Source organism: Haliotis rubra, unplaced genomic scaffold (assembly GCF_003918875.1).
Source record: "Haliotis rubra isolate DU_JTF1 unplaced genomic scaffold, ASM391887v1 Scf195, whole genome shotgun sequence".
Classification (NCBI taxonomy): domain Eukaryota; kingdom Metazoa; phylum Mollusca; class Gastropoda; order Lepetellida; family Haliotidae; genus Haliotis; species Haliotis rubra.
In genome coordinates this window covers 1,468,422-1,482,605 of record NW_025765947.1, presented here as the reverse complement: position 1 = coordinate 1,482,605, position 14,184 = coordinate 1,468,422, and the positions used below count along the sequence as shown (strand labels likewise).

The following is a 14,184-nucleotide window of genomic DNA, read 5'->3' as shown; positions in this document are numbered from 1 at the left end:
CAGGATTGTTAAATTCGAGGTCACCCATTCCATCATTGTTGGTGGTGTCAGTTGACAAGTTGCATCAGTATTTCACTTCAACTGAGATATTTGGGTCATTAGTGTTCATAATATACAACTCACACCTTGCTAAGGATCACAAAAATTCACAACTTTACATAAACGTAGATTTATAATTTGAAATTGTAACAGTCACTTTAATCTAACCTTATGCACTTGAGGCATGAGTAACCACAAAAATGGGAGCAGGTATGGGATCCACAAGACGAAATGACATACTGAAACCGAGGATCCATGCTTACAATAAGCTTAGATATTTAAACCAGATTTGACCCCACATCATAGTTTTCTGTTGAATCCATGATTTGATCCTAAGTGAGCAAAGTGTGAATAGTATATTGTGATATTTTCAAAAGGTGGAAAGAAACATGAATTGAATTATAGGATATTCAATAATTTCAAATACAGTATCGTTCCAGGATAACTTTATTCTTTGTTCTAAAATGATTTTGTTAATTTTGTTCCATGCAGGTTCGCGCCGATGATCAGATAGTCCTTTGTCCAAACTTCAGTCCTTCTTCAGGTAAAACACTTCTTGGCCTTGCTGGTAAAAAAAACAGGAGCATTTGGTTTGGTGTGAAAACAATAACAACATTTTTGTATACATCTATGATTTTTAACAAAAATTTGTTCTTCTTTTTGTTCCCATAATTGAGTACAAGCATATAAAGTAAAGCAATAAATGTACAAATACATGATCAAGGTTAGTTTAAATCATGATATGTTTCGCGCATTGGTTATTTTAATGTAAATAATTATTACATATTAATATTAAAGATTAAGATTAAATATGTGCAAAAGGAAGTGAATCTGTCATCGATGAAACGGAATGGTACATGGTACTTACTTTCTTACTTTAATGGAGGAATCTTAAATGAAGTACCAATTTGAGTGAGTGAGTATGGTTTTACGCCGCTTTAGCAATGATCAGACAACATCACGGCGGGGGACACCAGAAACTGGATTCACACAGTGTACGCATGTGGAGAATCGAACCCGGGCCGAACGTTTAAACCACTAGGCTATACAACCGTCCCTATTTATTTTTAGATATGACAAAGTACTCACTTAGAACAAGAGCAATCACAGCCACAATGAGGATTGCTATTATGGAACCACATGCGGCGGACACATCTATTAAGCTTTGGGCATCTGAAATATAGAAATTGAAATAATAAATTTAACCCCTGCCAGCGTTTATTGCAATATCTGAACTGGTGATCAAAACTCGAGAAAACATGTCTCATGTTTTAGTATAGCATAAATATCCATATCCGGTGTTCGAACAGGGAATCGGGGGTTAGGATTGGTAAACTGGACAATCATAATCTGACAGCATGGTATATGCTCATGATATCAGTCACTGGTTTGTATCATTAAGACTGTTATTAACAGTTCGATTTCATGTAGTTTCTGAAAGTGACGTTATTGAGTTCTTGAAAGGCCTTTAGAAGTTGTAAGAACATAAATCCATGACATTTGTTTATGGATAACAACTTCTTTTTATTCTTTATACCAGATGAAATGAAGTTGTTATCCATAAAAACGTTACGCCAACAGAACATAGCGAAAAATCTGACTATAAATGACATTTTGAAATCTGATATATCAGAGAGTGAATTAAATAGTGCTATAAACAGGCTGAAATGTGGGACTGCACCTGGCCCCGGAAATAATCATGAAATGTTGTAGTATTTTAGTTCTATATTTGACAGTATTGTTCAATTGTGTCATGCGTACGGGCGTGTTTCTTTCTATTTGGGCTAAAAGTATTATTATACCTTTACATAAGAAGGGAAGTGTGAAAGATGTTAATAATTATATCTTTGATAGACACATTAGGAAAATGTCTGACTGTGGTTTTGAATGAAAGATTAGCTCAGTTTGCCGATTTGTATGAGAAGATCCCAGAAGTACAGGCTGGATTTAGACGTGGTTACTGTACTGTTGATAATATCTTTCAAAAATATCTATCTAAAAAGGGAGGAAGGTTTTATTGCATTTTTGTAGATTTCAAAAAGGCTTTTGACTCTATTAACAGGAAACTTCTTTGGTATTCTATAATGAAGAATGATGTTCATGGTCGTATATTAGTTCTTTTAAAGAATATGTATTCTAAAATTCATTGTGCAGTTAAACTTTCTAATACTTCAGTGTCAGAGTTCTTTGATTCATTAAGTGGTGTTCGTCAAGGGTGTATTATTGGTCCATTTTTATTTTCCATGTTTATGTTAGAAGTTCAGAGCATGATAGAATCTTCTACTCTAAGAGGTATATCAGTTGGTCAAGAGTTTATGGAAATAATGTTATTATTATATGCGGATGACTTGTGTTTTGTTGATGCTAGTGTCATTGGTTTGCAGCGGAAGATAGATATTCTTGATAGTTTCTGCAATAAGTGGGGTCTTCAGGTTAATTTAGATAAAACAGAAGTTATGGTTTTCAGAAATGGTGGTATATTAAGGCATTATGAAAAATGGTTCTTTAGTGGCTCTCAGATAACGGTTACTACTTATTATAATTATTTGGGTATTTTGTTTTCAAATAGATTGTCTTGGCCAAAGTGTGTAGATACGTTAGCTATCAAAGGTAATAAGGCTCTATTTTTCATCAAAAAGTTACTATTTAAGTTCCCAGGATTGCCAGCTAATATTTCATTCAAATTGTTTGACATTAAAATTAAACCTGTGTTATTGTATGGTGTCGAAGTTTGGGGATTTCAGAGATATCCAGTGCTAGAATCATTTTATACTAATTTCTGTAAGTTTGTGCTAGGGGTTAGCAAATATAATTCTAGTAATGCTGTTTTGGCGGAGTGTGGTAGACATCAATTGTATGTAGATTATCATGTTAAATGTGTTAAGTATTTGTGCAAACTTTTGAGGATGGATAATAGTAGGTATCCCAGGCAGAGTTATCTTTTAATGAAACAACTCGATGAATCTGGCAGGACAACATGGGCAAGTGGTGTAAGGCAATTACTTTTCAGTTTCGGATTTGGTGATGTGTGGCTGTTTCAGGATATTGGTAATGTGGATATGTTTTTAATTCTATTTAAGCAACGCATATGTGAATGTAATATACAGGTAATTATTAATAACATAAGTAAATCTGATAGGTTAAATAATATCTCCAGTTAAAATCGTGTTTCGATACAGAATATTATATCATGAATATTAGAAACTGGGAGTTGAGGAGATATTTATGTTTGCTTAGATTAGACGAGTTACCTATTCAAACAATTATTGGTCGTAGGCAGGGTATAGATAAATGTTTGTTTCTGTAAGAATTGTAATGATAATGTAGTTGAAGATGTTTGAGTGCCCAATGTATAATTTGATAAGGAGAAAATATATACCATCTAAATGTTCTGATAACCCTACTTCTTATTCTTGTAAGTTACTAGTATGTAGTAAAGATCATGAAATTATTCTAAATGTAGTAAAATATTTTAAACATTGTTTGTCTCTCCGCAATGTAAAATCATTGTCACTTTCACTAAATCATCATATATTAATGTTCAACGATGTACATGGGCCGATGGCCTAAAAACGAATAAACGATATTGACTATCGAAATATAATATAATCGCATTAATGCGCCTCTACAGTTTACCTGCTGTTGAAACAGTTGTGTTGTAATCCTTGTAGTACATTTCTGGAACAAAAGGTTGAAGTCATCACTTTGTATTAAGTTATTTCAACAGTATAAACATCTATAAAATACAGAAAACGTCACTTGTTATGTTGTTACGTATGAACTGAGATATGAGCATTCCATTCTCGACATATTTTCTAATTAAGTGAAACAAACATGGATTGAAATTCTATAAGGTGTCATCACAACGTAATGCGGTATACTCACTATCACGGTCTGCTACAAAAATCATTGCTGATTTGTTTCCTAGAAATTCAGCGTTGGCCCAGATCTGTAAAAACCAGGAAATACAGACATAAAGAACAGCATACATATGGCAAGACTCATTTTCCGTATTTACTCATTTATTGTATTAACAGTTAAAGTGCGATTACAAATTATGTTCTATAATTTCTCACGCTCGTTCATTAGAGATAGAAAGCAAAATATCATTTTACGCAAGTTGGTTTAAATATCTTGCAGTCATCCTAATACCTTGTTTCAAATCACCCTAAAAGGGTCAGCGCTTAAGTCAGACACTTTAGATACCTTGCAATCATCCTAATACCTTGTTTAATCGCCCTGAAAGGTTCTACGTGTAAGTCAGAAGTTTTGCATAACTTGCTATCATCCTAATATTTTGGTTTATCTTCTTGAAAGGTCACATTTTTACTTATCTTTATTACTCTATTGTGCTGCTGTCGCTTCTCTTTGCCCACTGGCTAAGGCCATTTGGTTCATGTGGATTTATTATGCGTCATGTGAGGTATTCATACTATTGACGGCCATATAACATGAGGCATCTGATATTACTTTACTATGTCTTCGACATTACATCTACCCAAACATTTAAAAAACCGCAAACACAAGTACAATTGTTACCAGTCCCTGTTTACTTCTTCGAAATGTTTCACTGCTTTTAGTCAACTGTACTTACTTTTTAGATGGCACTATATTACAGTTAACCATGACGTATCAAAAATCATTTTAAGATTTCTTAATTTCTTTCATTAACTTTTACACTATTTTGAATAACATTATGATCTGGAGGTTTATTTATGAAAAAAACCTTCTGTTTCTTGATCTCGATTTGGATGCCTTGCATATCTTCCTATTACTTTGTTTAATTCTCCCTTGAAAGATTCGACTCTTGAATAACACTTTCACCTTTAACTATTGCTATATATGTTGGTATTCTCGTTTCAAATATCCTACTATCTGCCACTATAAGGCTCATGGTAGAATATCGTGTACAATCTTTATATATAATGAAATATTACGTTATGATAAGATACGACCCATAGTCTCGATACAGCAAGATGTGTGCTTCTTCATTACACTAATAATACAACACAACCAAAGGTGCTTTACATCATACGAACCTGAACAATGTACTTCCCGTCTGGGATAACAGGGAGATACACCGTGTGGGGGGCGCTGCAAGGATCCTCTGGGTAGAAGCTTCCTGCAGTCAACGTCAGGGATATCTGCAGTGTAAAGACATACGTCAATATATACAAGTAACAGCTCATTTTGGTGGGAAAGGTATATTGCAGTAATATTCCCAGCTCACTAACATTTCCTTGTCATGACTTTCATTAGAGACCAAATGCATCGGATGGTCAGTCCAATGCATGGCCTCGTATCATGATAATTCAGATAATAACCAAATATACAATATGGATCCACTATGGATCTACTTTATATTTTCTGTTAAATAAACAATAAAAAATGGCTGGTAAAAATAACTATGTGTTAAAGCTTCGAAAGTTTTAACAGCCTTACTGCGGCCTTGGATGTCGTAACTGACAACGACTTCTCAGAGTTGACGCTCACTGAAATCTTGTTGTAAAGAGCATGCTCGATTGTTCCTCAAAATTTGTGAAATGTAAATATGTTGGAATATTGCTCGATATAAAGGAAACGTTACCTACAGGAAATGAGAACTCATCCTTTTTCTGTCACTCTGAAGCTTTATGCATGTATCTAAACAGCTTAAATCAGAGGAAGAGAATCAGTTATTTGCTATATCATCGACATTCCTGGCGCTCAAATGATCTTCCATTGATTTGACCAACCCAATCAGAAATTATAATTCATAGTATGCATAAAGAAACAGGTCCACGTTCATAGAGGATGCAAAACGTGCGTATATTTGGTGGTCATACCTGGCTGAAAATTTAACAAATGCAAAGGACATTGACTTAGTGGAAAAGGAAACTAAGTGTTCCATACTAAAATCTCCTACATTGCCTGTGTAGGAGATTGTGTAGCTCGTGATGCGCCCATTCCTCATCTTCTCAGGGGGGCATTCCCAGGTGAGCCTGACGGTCAGGTATTGATTGTGGTCAAACTTTACACTGATATTTTGCACTTCACCTGGAGCTGCAGTAGAGAAGTCATAACAGGTAAGTTCAGTCAAATTAGAAATATTCAAAATATTATACATATATAGATGTCATTCGCAAGTCAAGTCGTGTACATTCACAAAAGACGTGTGATTTGAATATTCCCAATTTGAATAGTCTGCATGAGTTGCGTGAAAATGAATTAAATGACGACGACCCTGAATTCAAATTCATCTTAAATCAACGATATAGTAATACCTAAATTGTCTTTTCTGCATGTCCAAAATTTGCATGTAGCAAAAAAAGGGCAAGTCGGGCCCTTCACCTATTTGATTCTGGCGTCATGTTATTATAAGGTAATTTTCAATCTTTAGATTGTCTTACTTACCAGAGGGCAGTGTTCTGACAGGTTTGGATGTTGCCATGTTTGAGGTTCCAGCCTTGGTGCTGGCTGTAATGGCGAACATGTAGCTCCAGGAGCTCAACAAGTCCGTCACCTCCACGGAACTGCTATTCTGGCCTGCATCACAAAACGACACGAGTGAAAACGATATAATAATGGGTCACAGAGTTTTACCTTGTTCCATGACATAAGTAAGTACTCGCAACACACGCAAAGACAAGCAAAACTTTAATTTCTAACTGCGCCAGTACTATTCTTACATGAAACACAGGATCCAAGTACAATTATTTCAGTGAGATGGGTTACCATCCGTTGTTTTCTGATTCAAAGTTTTATCATATAGATTTAACAATTCTTGATCACCCTAATTGTGGAAACAATGGTATTAATTGCAATGTCTGGAACATGAGACCGGCTTCTGACACATGATCCTCTGATCGTTTTTTTTGTGTATCAGTTTTGTAACGAAATTGATGTGGTGGAGGTGGGGTATAAGCTCGAAGGGGTGCTGCTGTAGGACCTCGATAATGGTGATGCTCATGCTGTTGCCCCCTAGATTGTCTGGACCAGACTCGATTATTTACAGGCCGCCGCCATATTGCTGGAACATTGCTGAGTGCGGCGTTAGACAACAAACCAAAAAACCAACGTCGATAATGGTGATGAAATAGGCTCCTTAATATATACAAATAATAGAATAATATTTTGCTTTTTGTATACTGTAAGTGATATACTGCACACATTATCTGCAATAAGTCGATATGTTTATAAGACATTTTCTTGTTAGTCACAGCTTTGTTTTATTTATTCTTCAAGCCAAGCCCTAAATGTTCATATTTCGAACCTCGGATAACTCGAAGTATTTAAGTAGGTTCCTTCAACTTCGAAACAACGGTGTTTAACTGTATATTCATTTGTTTCATCGAACGTTTCATAATCGCGTAGACTGTTGAAATCACATGTGCTCAAAAGAACATGAACTGGTGAATGGAAAATGCCAGCTCTAACCTTCAACTTTGTAATAGCGATCCGCAACATAATCACCAGACGTCCTCTCGAATTCCTTAAGAACCGTGACATCGTACCACATTGGTCCGGCATTGTGGGAGGGAACGTCCCATTCAATCAAGATGGCGGAATGGTTCAGAGCAGTTCCCCGGATGTTGGCTGGTGACGCTGGAACTGAATCGTAATACGCAATGTTACTTTGATAGGACGGAAAAACATAGATAATATGAATACCAGAAATTGCTAATTGCTTACGATTTAAGGAGTCTTGTAATTCAATGTTGTAAGAAGCCAGCCAGAGAAACACGAACTAGTGTAATATATACTTAAACAAGACCTTCGTTCGTAGGTCATTGTCGTGCGTCACCGAGATCAATGAGCATATATGTAGGTCATAGATATGATTGTAGCAGTGAGGGAATTCACGCCGTGTTTAGTAGTATTTAGCTTGTTGGGGCAATAGCTTAGAGAATTATTATAGGGCCATTAGGAAATAAGGTTTATGTAAGGGACTGTTCATAATTTATAGCTAGGGGGGTGATGATGATTCTTTGGGGGGTCACCCATTTTGTTCTGGGGAGCTGGGGGGTCATCAATTTTGTACACACATACTAGGGGGGTCAGCAATTTTGTACATAAAAATATGTTTACAATTATGCTTTGAAATTATGGGAAGGGGATGGGGGTCATTGATTTTGTACATGACATGCAGGAGGGTCACTTATTTTGTACATAAATTTTAGGGGGGGTCATCCACATTGTACATGCTTCTCCATAAAAATCATCATCACACCCCCTAGCCATAAATTATGAACGGTCCCTAAGTGAACTTATGCTGTATGACCCGCGCCTGGGCTATCATTGTTAACGCCATCTGCAGTTTACAACGATGGGTTCTTTTAATGACGCTGCATTGATCCTTTCTCAACACATAAAACTCAAACGATCTCATCAGTCTAAACGAAGCACGCAAAGTTAAGATCAATGTACTAATATGTTTACCTATATCCGTGACTCTGTGTATAATGGGCAATATCAGTAATATACTGAACAGTTTGTATTAAAAGCAACACAACACGGACTAACATCTATGAGGTTATTACTAAATGTCTTAATATCCCACTCATAAACATCCCATCTGTACCTGTAAAACATCGAGTCTTAACAAGACAATCCTGTGATTGACATCATGAGCATCAGTTTGCACCACTTTGGTACAACGACACGGTCAACAGAGTCAGCCTGTCTGATCACCGGATCAACCAACTGTCCGGGTTAGAATGAGCCTTCAGTAACCCATGCGTGTCGTAAGAGGCGACTAACGGGATCGGGTGGTCAGGCTCGCTGACTTCGTTGACACATGTCATCGGTTCCCAATTGCGTAGATCGATGTTCATGTTGTTGATCACTGGAATGTCTGGTACAGACTCGATTATTTACAGACCGCCGTCGTATAGCTGGGATATTACTGAGTGCGGCGTAAAACTAAACTCACTCACTCATTCTACGTGTTGTTAGCTCAGTAAAAGTCATGTCAAAAAGGTTACAGTTTTATACAACAATATTCATTGTAAAGACGTGTATAGAACAACCACTATAGACACTTTATTACTATACTTACTTCCAATGTGAGTCTTGGCTGTGATTGTAGAGTTTTCCCCTATTATAAACCTGTCTGTGGCAGCGACAGAAACTGTGTAGTCTGTGTTCGAATCCAGCTGAGTAACGCTGTACGTCATATTACCATGGCATTCGGCGTATGTCCAAGTAGTGCCAGCAAGAATGTAATTACAGTTGGCCTGGAAAAGAAACACAATATCACATATGAGACACCGACCAAAAAAGAGTGAGTGAGTGAGTGATCTGCGCAATTGGGAACCGATGACAACCAAGTCAGCGAGCCTGACCACCCGATCCCGTTAGTCGCCTCTAACGACAGGCATGAGTTACTGAAGATCAATATTCTAACCCGGACCTTCACGGGGAAGAAGGGAACGAGTTTTATCCCGTGTTAATTGTGTTTGTGTTGTATGTAAGTTATTCTTTTAGTTGAAATTAATCCCTGAACATTAAGTGTGTTACCTTTCTTTTGTACGTCAGTTTCGTGCGATATTTAGCTTTTGTTTGTTTGTTTTTGTTTATTTGAAGTTTTGGGTTATTTTGTTGGGTAATGCACGTGTTTTTTGGTTGCTTTTGGTTTTAATTGAGTTTTTTCACAAAAAAATTTGGTGTTATTTTGTTGTTGTTTTGTTGTGTGTGTGTGTGTGTGTGTGTGTGTGTGTTTTGTTTTGTTGTGTTTTTGTTGTTTTTGTTGTATTGTTTAGGGTTTTGGGGGGGCTTTGTTGGGTTTTTTGTTCTTATTTGTTGTTTTCTTTTGTTTTGTTGTTTTGTTTTGGTGTTTTTTTCGGGGTTTATTTTTGATGGGGGTTGGGGGGAAAGGGGGGTATTATTAAGATCGGTAAACGGATACATAAAAACGTGTTCCTAAATGGTAATGTGATTTGTGTAAATAATAACAATATAATGAAGCTCAGAATTCACTTACAACTGAATAAGACTCATTGTTGGGGAGGCACAGGAAAATTGCCGCTTGGACACATTCGTCTCCCCTGCTTGTGTAGACGACGTACTGGGTGAAGTGAACATCACTTGTTGAGGCCGACCACGACAATCCAATAGACGAAGATGTCCCCACTGTTGTCTTCAAATTGTTGACTTTACCTGGGACTTAAATATGTCAGCATTATTACTCCCAAACAGATCATGAATTGCTTTTTGTATGTAAATAATAATGTTCGAATATGTAACAAATAATTTTTCCATGATCAAACATATTTTGAATGTGAATTACCTTTTGCTCTGAACAACTTATCATTTTAAACCTAGTATAACTACTATTAGGTATTGATTCTTAATAGCATACAACTATTAGGTATTGATTCTTAAACACATCCGACTGTTAGGCATTGCTTCTCAAACGCATACAACCATTGGGTATTATTCTTAAACGCATACTTATACAATGATTGTTTTTTTTGTCAACTCCGCACTGAGTAGCAATATTTCAGCTATATAGCGACTGTTTGTAAATTAGACCATCCAGTAATTAATATAATGAGTTTCGATCTACGCAACTGGAATACGATTACACGTGCCAACCAAGTCAGCGAACCTGACCACCCGATCCCGTCAGTCGCCTCTTACGACAAGTATGGGTTGCTGAAGATCAAATCTAACCCGGATCCTCACGGGTAGCTTATTCAAGGATGAGACTCGTACAACTGGAGTCCGCTTTCTGCAGATGTTTCTCAAGAATATGGACACGTTGTTTTCAGGGCATGTGTCAGAGAAATGTACCAATCCATGGATGGCCATGTATATCGCCTGTATTGTAATCTATAGGACAAGACATACAATATGGACACGTTGTTTTCAGGGCATGTGTCAGAGAAATGTACCAATCCATGGATGGCCATGTATATCGCCTGTATTGTAATCTATTGGACAAGACATACAATATGGACACGTTGTTTTCAGGGCATGTGTCAGAGAAATGTACCAATCCATGGATGGCCATGTATATCGCCTGTATTGTAATCTATTGGACAAGACATACCACACATGTGTCAAGAAATGTGTCGGATGGTAGCCTGTAGTAATCTCCTCAAGACATACCCACAAAAGGTGTCGGCTAGTAGTTTCCTCTGTAGTAGACGGCTTTGTTGTTGATGTCTGAAATTTACATTAATGATGATAATAACTATATAAGGTGGCATGGGGTAAACGTCTCATTCAAGAAAAGTACATTTATGTGACGAAATGTAAGACGTGAGCACACTTTCCAGTGCTTATCCGGGACGGTGGGATAGCCTAGTGGTTAAAGCGTTCGCTCGTCACGCCGAAGACCCGGGTTCGTTTCCCCACATTGGTACAATAAAAACCCATTTCTGGTGTTCCCCGTCGTGACTTTGGTGAAATATTGCTAAAAGCGGCGTAAAACTAAACTCACTCACTCACTCATTAGTGTTTACCCACTGTACAGCCATCATACACTTTATATAAGACATCAGGCCAGGTAACAACAAGTACATCTTTCTGTGTCTTTTGGTATGACACGATCACAGGATCCACTTCCTCGATACCGATGAGGCGGTAGGTCGTGAGTGAGTGCGTTAATTTTTTAGCAATATTCCAACATTATCACGGCGGGGTACACCAGGAATGGGCTTCACAAATTGTACACATTTGAGGAATCGAACCCGGATCGAACGCTTTAACCACTTAGCCACCCCACCGACCCAAGTAAACAGTGAAACATTAGGATGACACATAATTGGTAGAAAGGAGTAACAGTGCCTATAAGGGACATTAGTTTGCATCATATCCAGTATGGTTTGTCTGTTCTTTTAGACCCTAATCATCAATTTCAGTGAGTGAGTGAGTGTTACCTTTTCACCATGTACCATGAGGAGAAGTGAACTCGATTTTGTTTCAATATTTTAGTTTTACCACTTTCGCCTTAATTTCGGGCAGAGAGGTAGCCTAGTGGTTAAAGCATTCCCTCGACATGCCCAACACCAGGGTTCGATCCCCACATGGTTACATTGGCAATGGGTAAAGCCCATTTGTCGTGTCCCCCCAGTAGGAATTTTGCGGCGTAAAAGCGGTAGCCTCGCTCACTCACTCACTCATGTGAGAATGTCGTTAGACCGGTGCACAGGATATAGCACGTAGTATGTGTAGTGTAGAAGCATTTGGTGTAAATGTAACTAGAGCACCCCGCTTGGCTAGATAGGTCTAAACACTTACCGTAAGTACAGATCCGATACTAATAGCTGCCAACATGAAACACCATCTTGAAAATACATGTATGGCCATTGTGAATGAATGCTACACGACGCTAAGGCCAGTCACAGTGGGACAAGGAATTCTGTATCAGGGTGATTTACAGGGACTGTCCACCCAGCGCTGTAGGTCAGTCAACTGCTGATAAGCGGGCGGCTGTGTCGTGTTGTGTAGTGTGTAACTAGCGATCGAGAGAAATATGTCAGCAAAACGCAGAATCCCTTTACGAGTCAGAGTACATTTCATAAAAACGTTTGTCCGTTATTTCGGATTGTAAGCAAATAATATTTTGAAGGAAAACTAAGTTCTATGGATAGAAGAAAATAATATATTAGTACATAAGTTAACTTTCTGATATCCATACTCTTAAGACCTATCTATTCCATCAAGCTTTCGACTACTGTTTTCCTGGCTGCGCTTTGAGCATGATATGGAGCATGTTTGTTTTTTGCTTTGGTTGCTGTTTTACGCCGCACTCAACAATATCCCTGCTATATGACGGCGGTCTATAAATAATCGAATCCAGTGATCAACATTCATGAGCATCATAAAGCGCAATACAAATTGACTAATAATGCTATTAGTATCAATTTAAGTTATCAAAAATCAACTAGCCTCTCAATTAAGAGTGAGTGAGTTAAGTTTTACGCCGCTTTAAACATCCCAGCAATATCACGACGGGGGACACCAGAAATTCGCTTCACGGACTGTACCCATGTGAGGAATCGAACCGGGTCCTCGGCGTGACGAGCGGACACTTTAACCACAAGGCCACCCAACCGCCCCCTTAACTAAGAACGCAAAGCAAGAATTTATAAAAGAGTCAACGTGTTGGAAGATAACATCATTGTGATCAATTTATATCTCATGTATCAACACTGTAGCAGTCAGTAGCTGCGTCTTTACGTAGGCGTGTGGCTTGTCAGGATCATCGAGGTTGTTGAGTGCGAGATACACCGACATATTATAAAGTCCTTGCATTGTTGTCCTAATTTGAGACTCGCGACACAGCCTAACAGCTAATTTCCATGATGTATCATGTTTAACATATCAATATTTATATGTGGGCGAGAGTTACCTCCGTCACATGAAAGTTTGACAGTATTGCACATGCTTTCCCAAACACTCGATATAATCTCTGCTATGATAGTGAGGGACCTAACTAGGACTGGGACGGGTAGGAAATAATGGAATCGAGTACCCGCATGTACTTACCCGAATCGGACTCGAGTACCAGGAAATGTAAGGAATACAGCGCTTCTGACAACTGTCTGAATATTCAATCACGAGTTGACAGAGATTATTATAGAAAACTCGAAAGGATGGCAATAAGACATTAAAACAGATCTTAGGCTATTTAATTTACATCGGCTTAACAGATATAGAGAGTAACACCATTACTTACATTCATCGTTAAAACACAGAACTTTCCGTTCCCGCTGTTACTGTAACTTTCACTACTCACTGCTCATGCGCAGATATATTACAGTCGTTTATAATAACCTTCATTAATCGGACAATACCAATGATGTAAATGAGTGTTGCGTCAATTATGAAAAAGACAAGTTGTTATCTGCTCTAGTCATTACAGAGTTCTCTCCCTTTCCGGGTAATCGATTCCAATAAATAGGACTCGATTCCATCTGTACCCGACCCGGATTCGAGTACCCGAGTACCCGTCCCAGCCCTAGTCACAACTAAGCGTGGTTGACACATTATGATAGGATAGGACAGGATATTTATATAGCGCGCATAGTAGATAGCAACTAGTACATGCTCAAGGCGCTTGTCACCGTATCCCAACTGCGTAGAAATATGCTCATGCTGTTGATCACTGGATTGTCAGGATGTACATACCGACGCCATGTTGGACTCTTACTGAGC

At 38.0% G+C, this 14,184-nt stretch overlaps 1 protein-coding gene across 1 annotated transcript; it reads right to left on the bottom strand.

Moving 5' to 3' along the window:
- Positions 1-470: 470 nt before the first annotated feature.
- LOC124274864 (receptor-type tyrosine-protein phosphatase F-like) lies at positions 471-10,177 on the bottom strand. Its single transcript, XM_046710234.1, has 10 exons — positions 10,001-10,177; positions 9,077-9,254; positions 7,456-7,629; positions 6,433-6,564; positions 5,945-6,081; positions 5,079-5,183; positions 3,925-3,988; positions 3,676-3,717; positions 1,129-1,212; positions 471-604 (listed from the first exon to the last, which is right to left on the bottom strand). The coding sequence occupies exons 2-10, from the start codon at positions 9,192-9,194 to the stop codon at positions 546-548; spliced, it is 915 nt and encodes a 304-aa protein (XP_046566190.1). The 5' UTR covers positions 9,195-9,254; positions 10,001-10,177; the 3' UTR covers positions 471-545.
- Between the last annotated feature and the right edge of the window lie 4,007 nt (positions 10,178-14,184).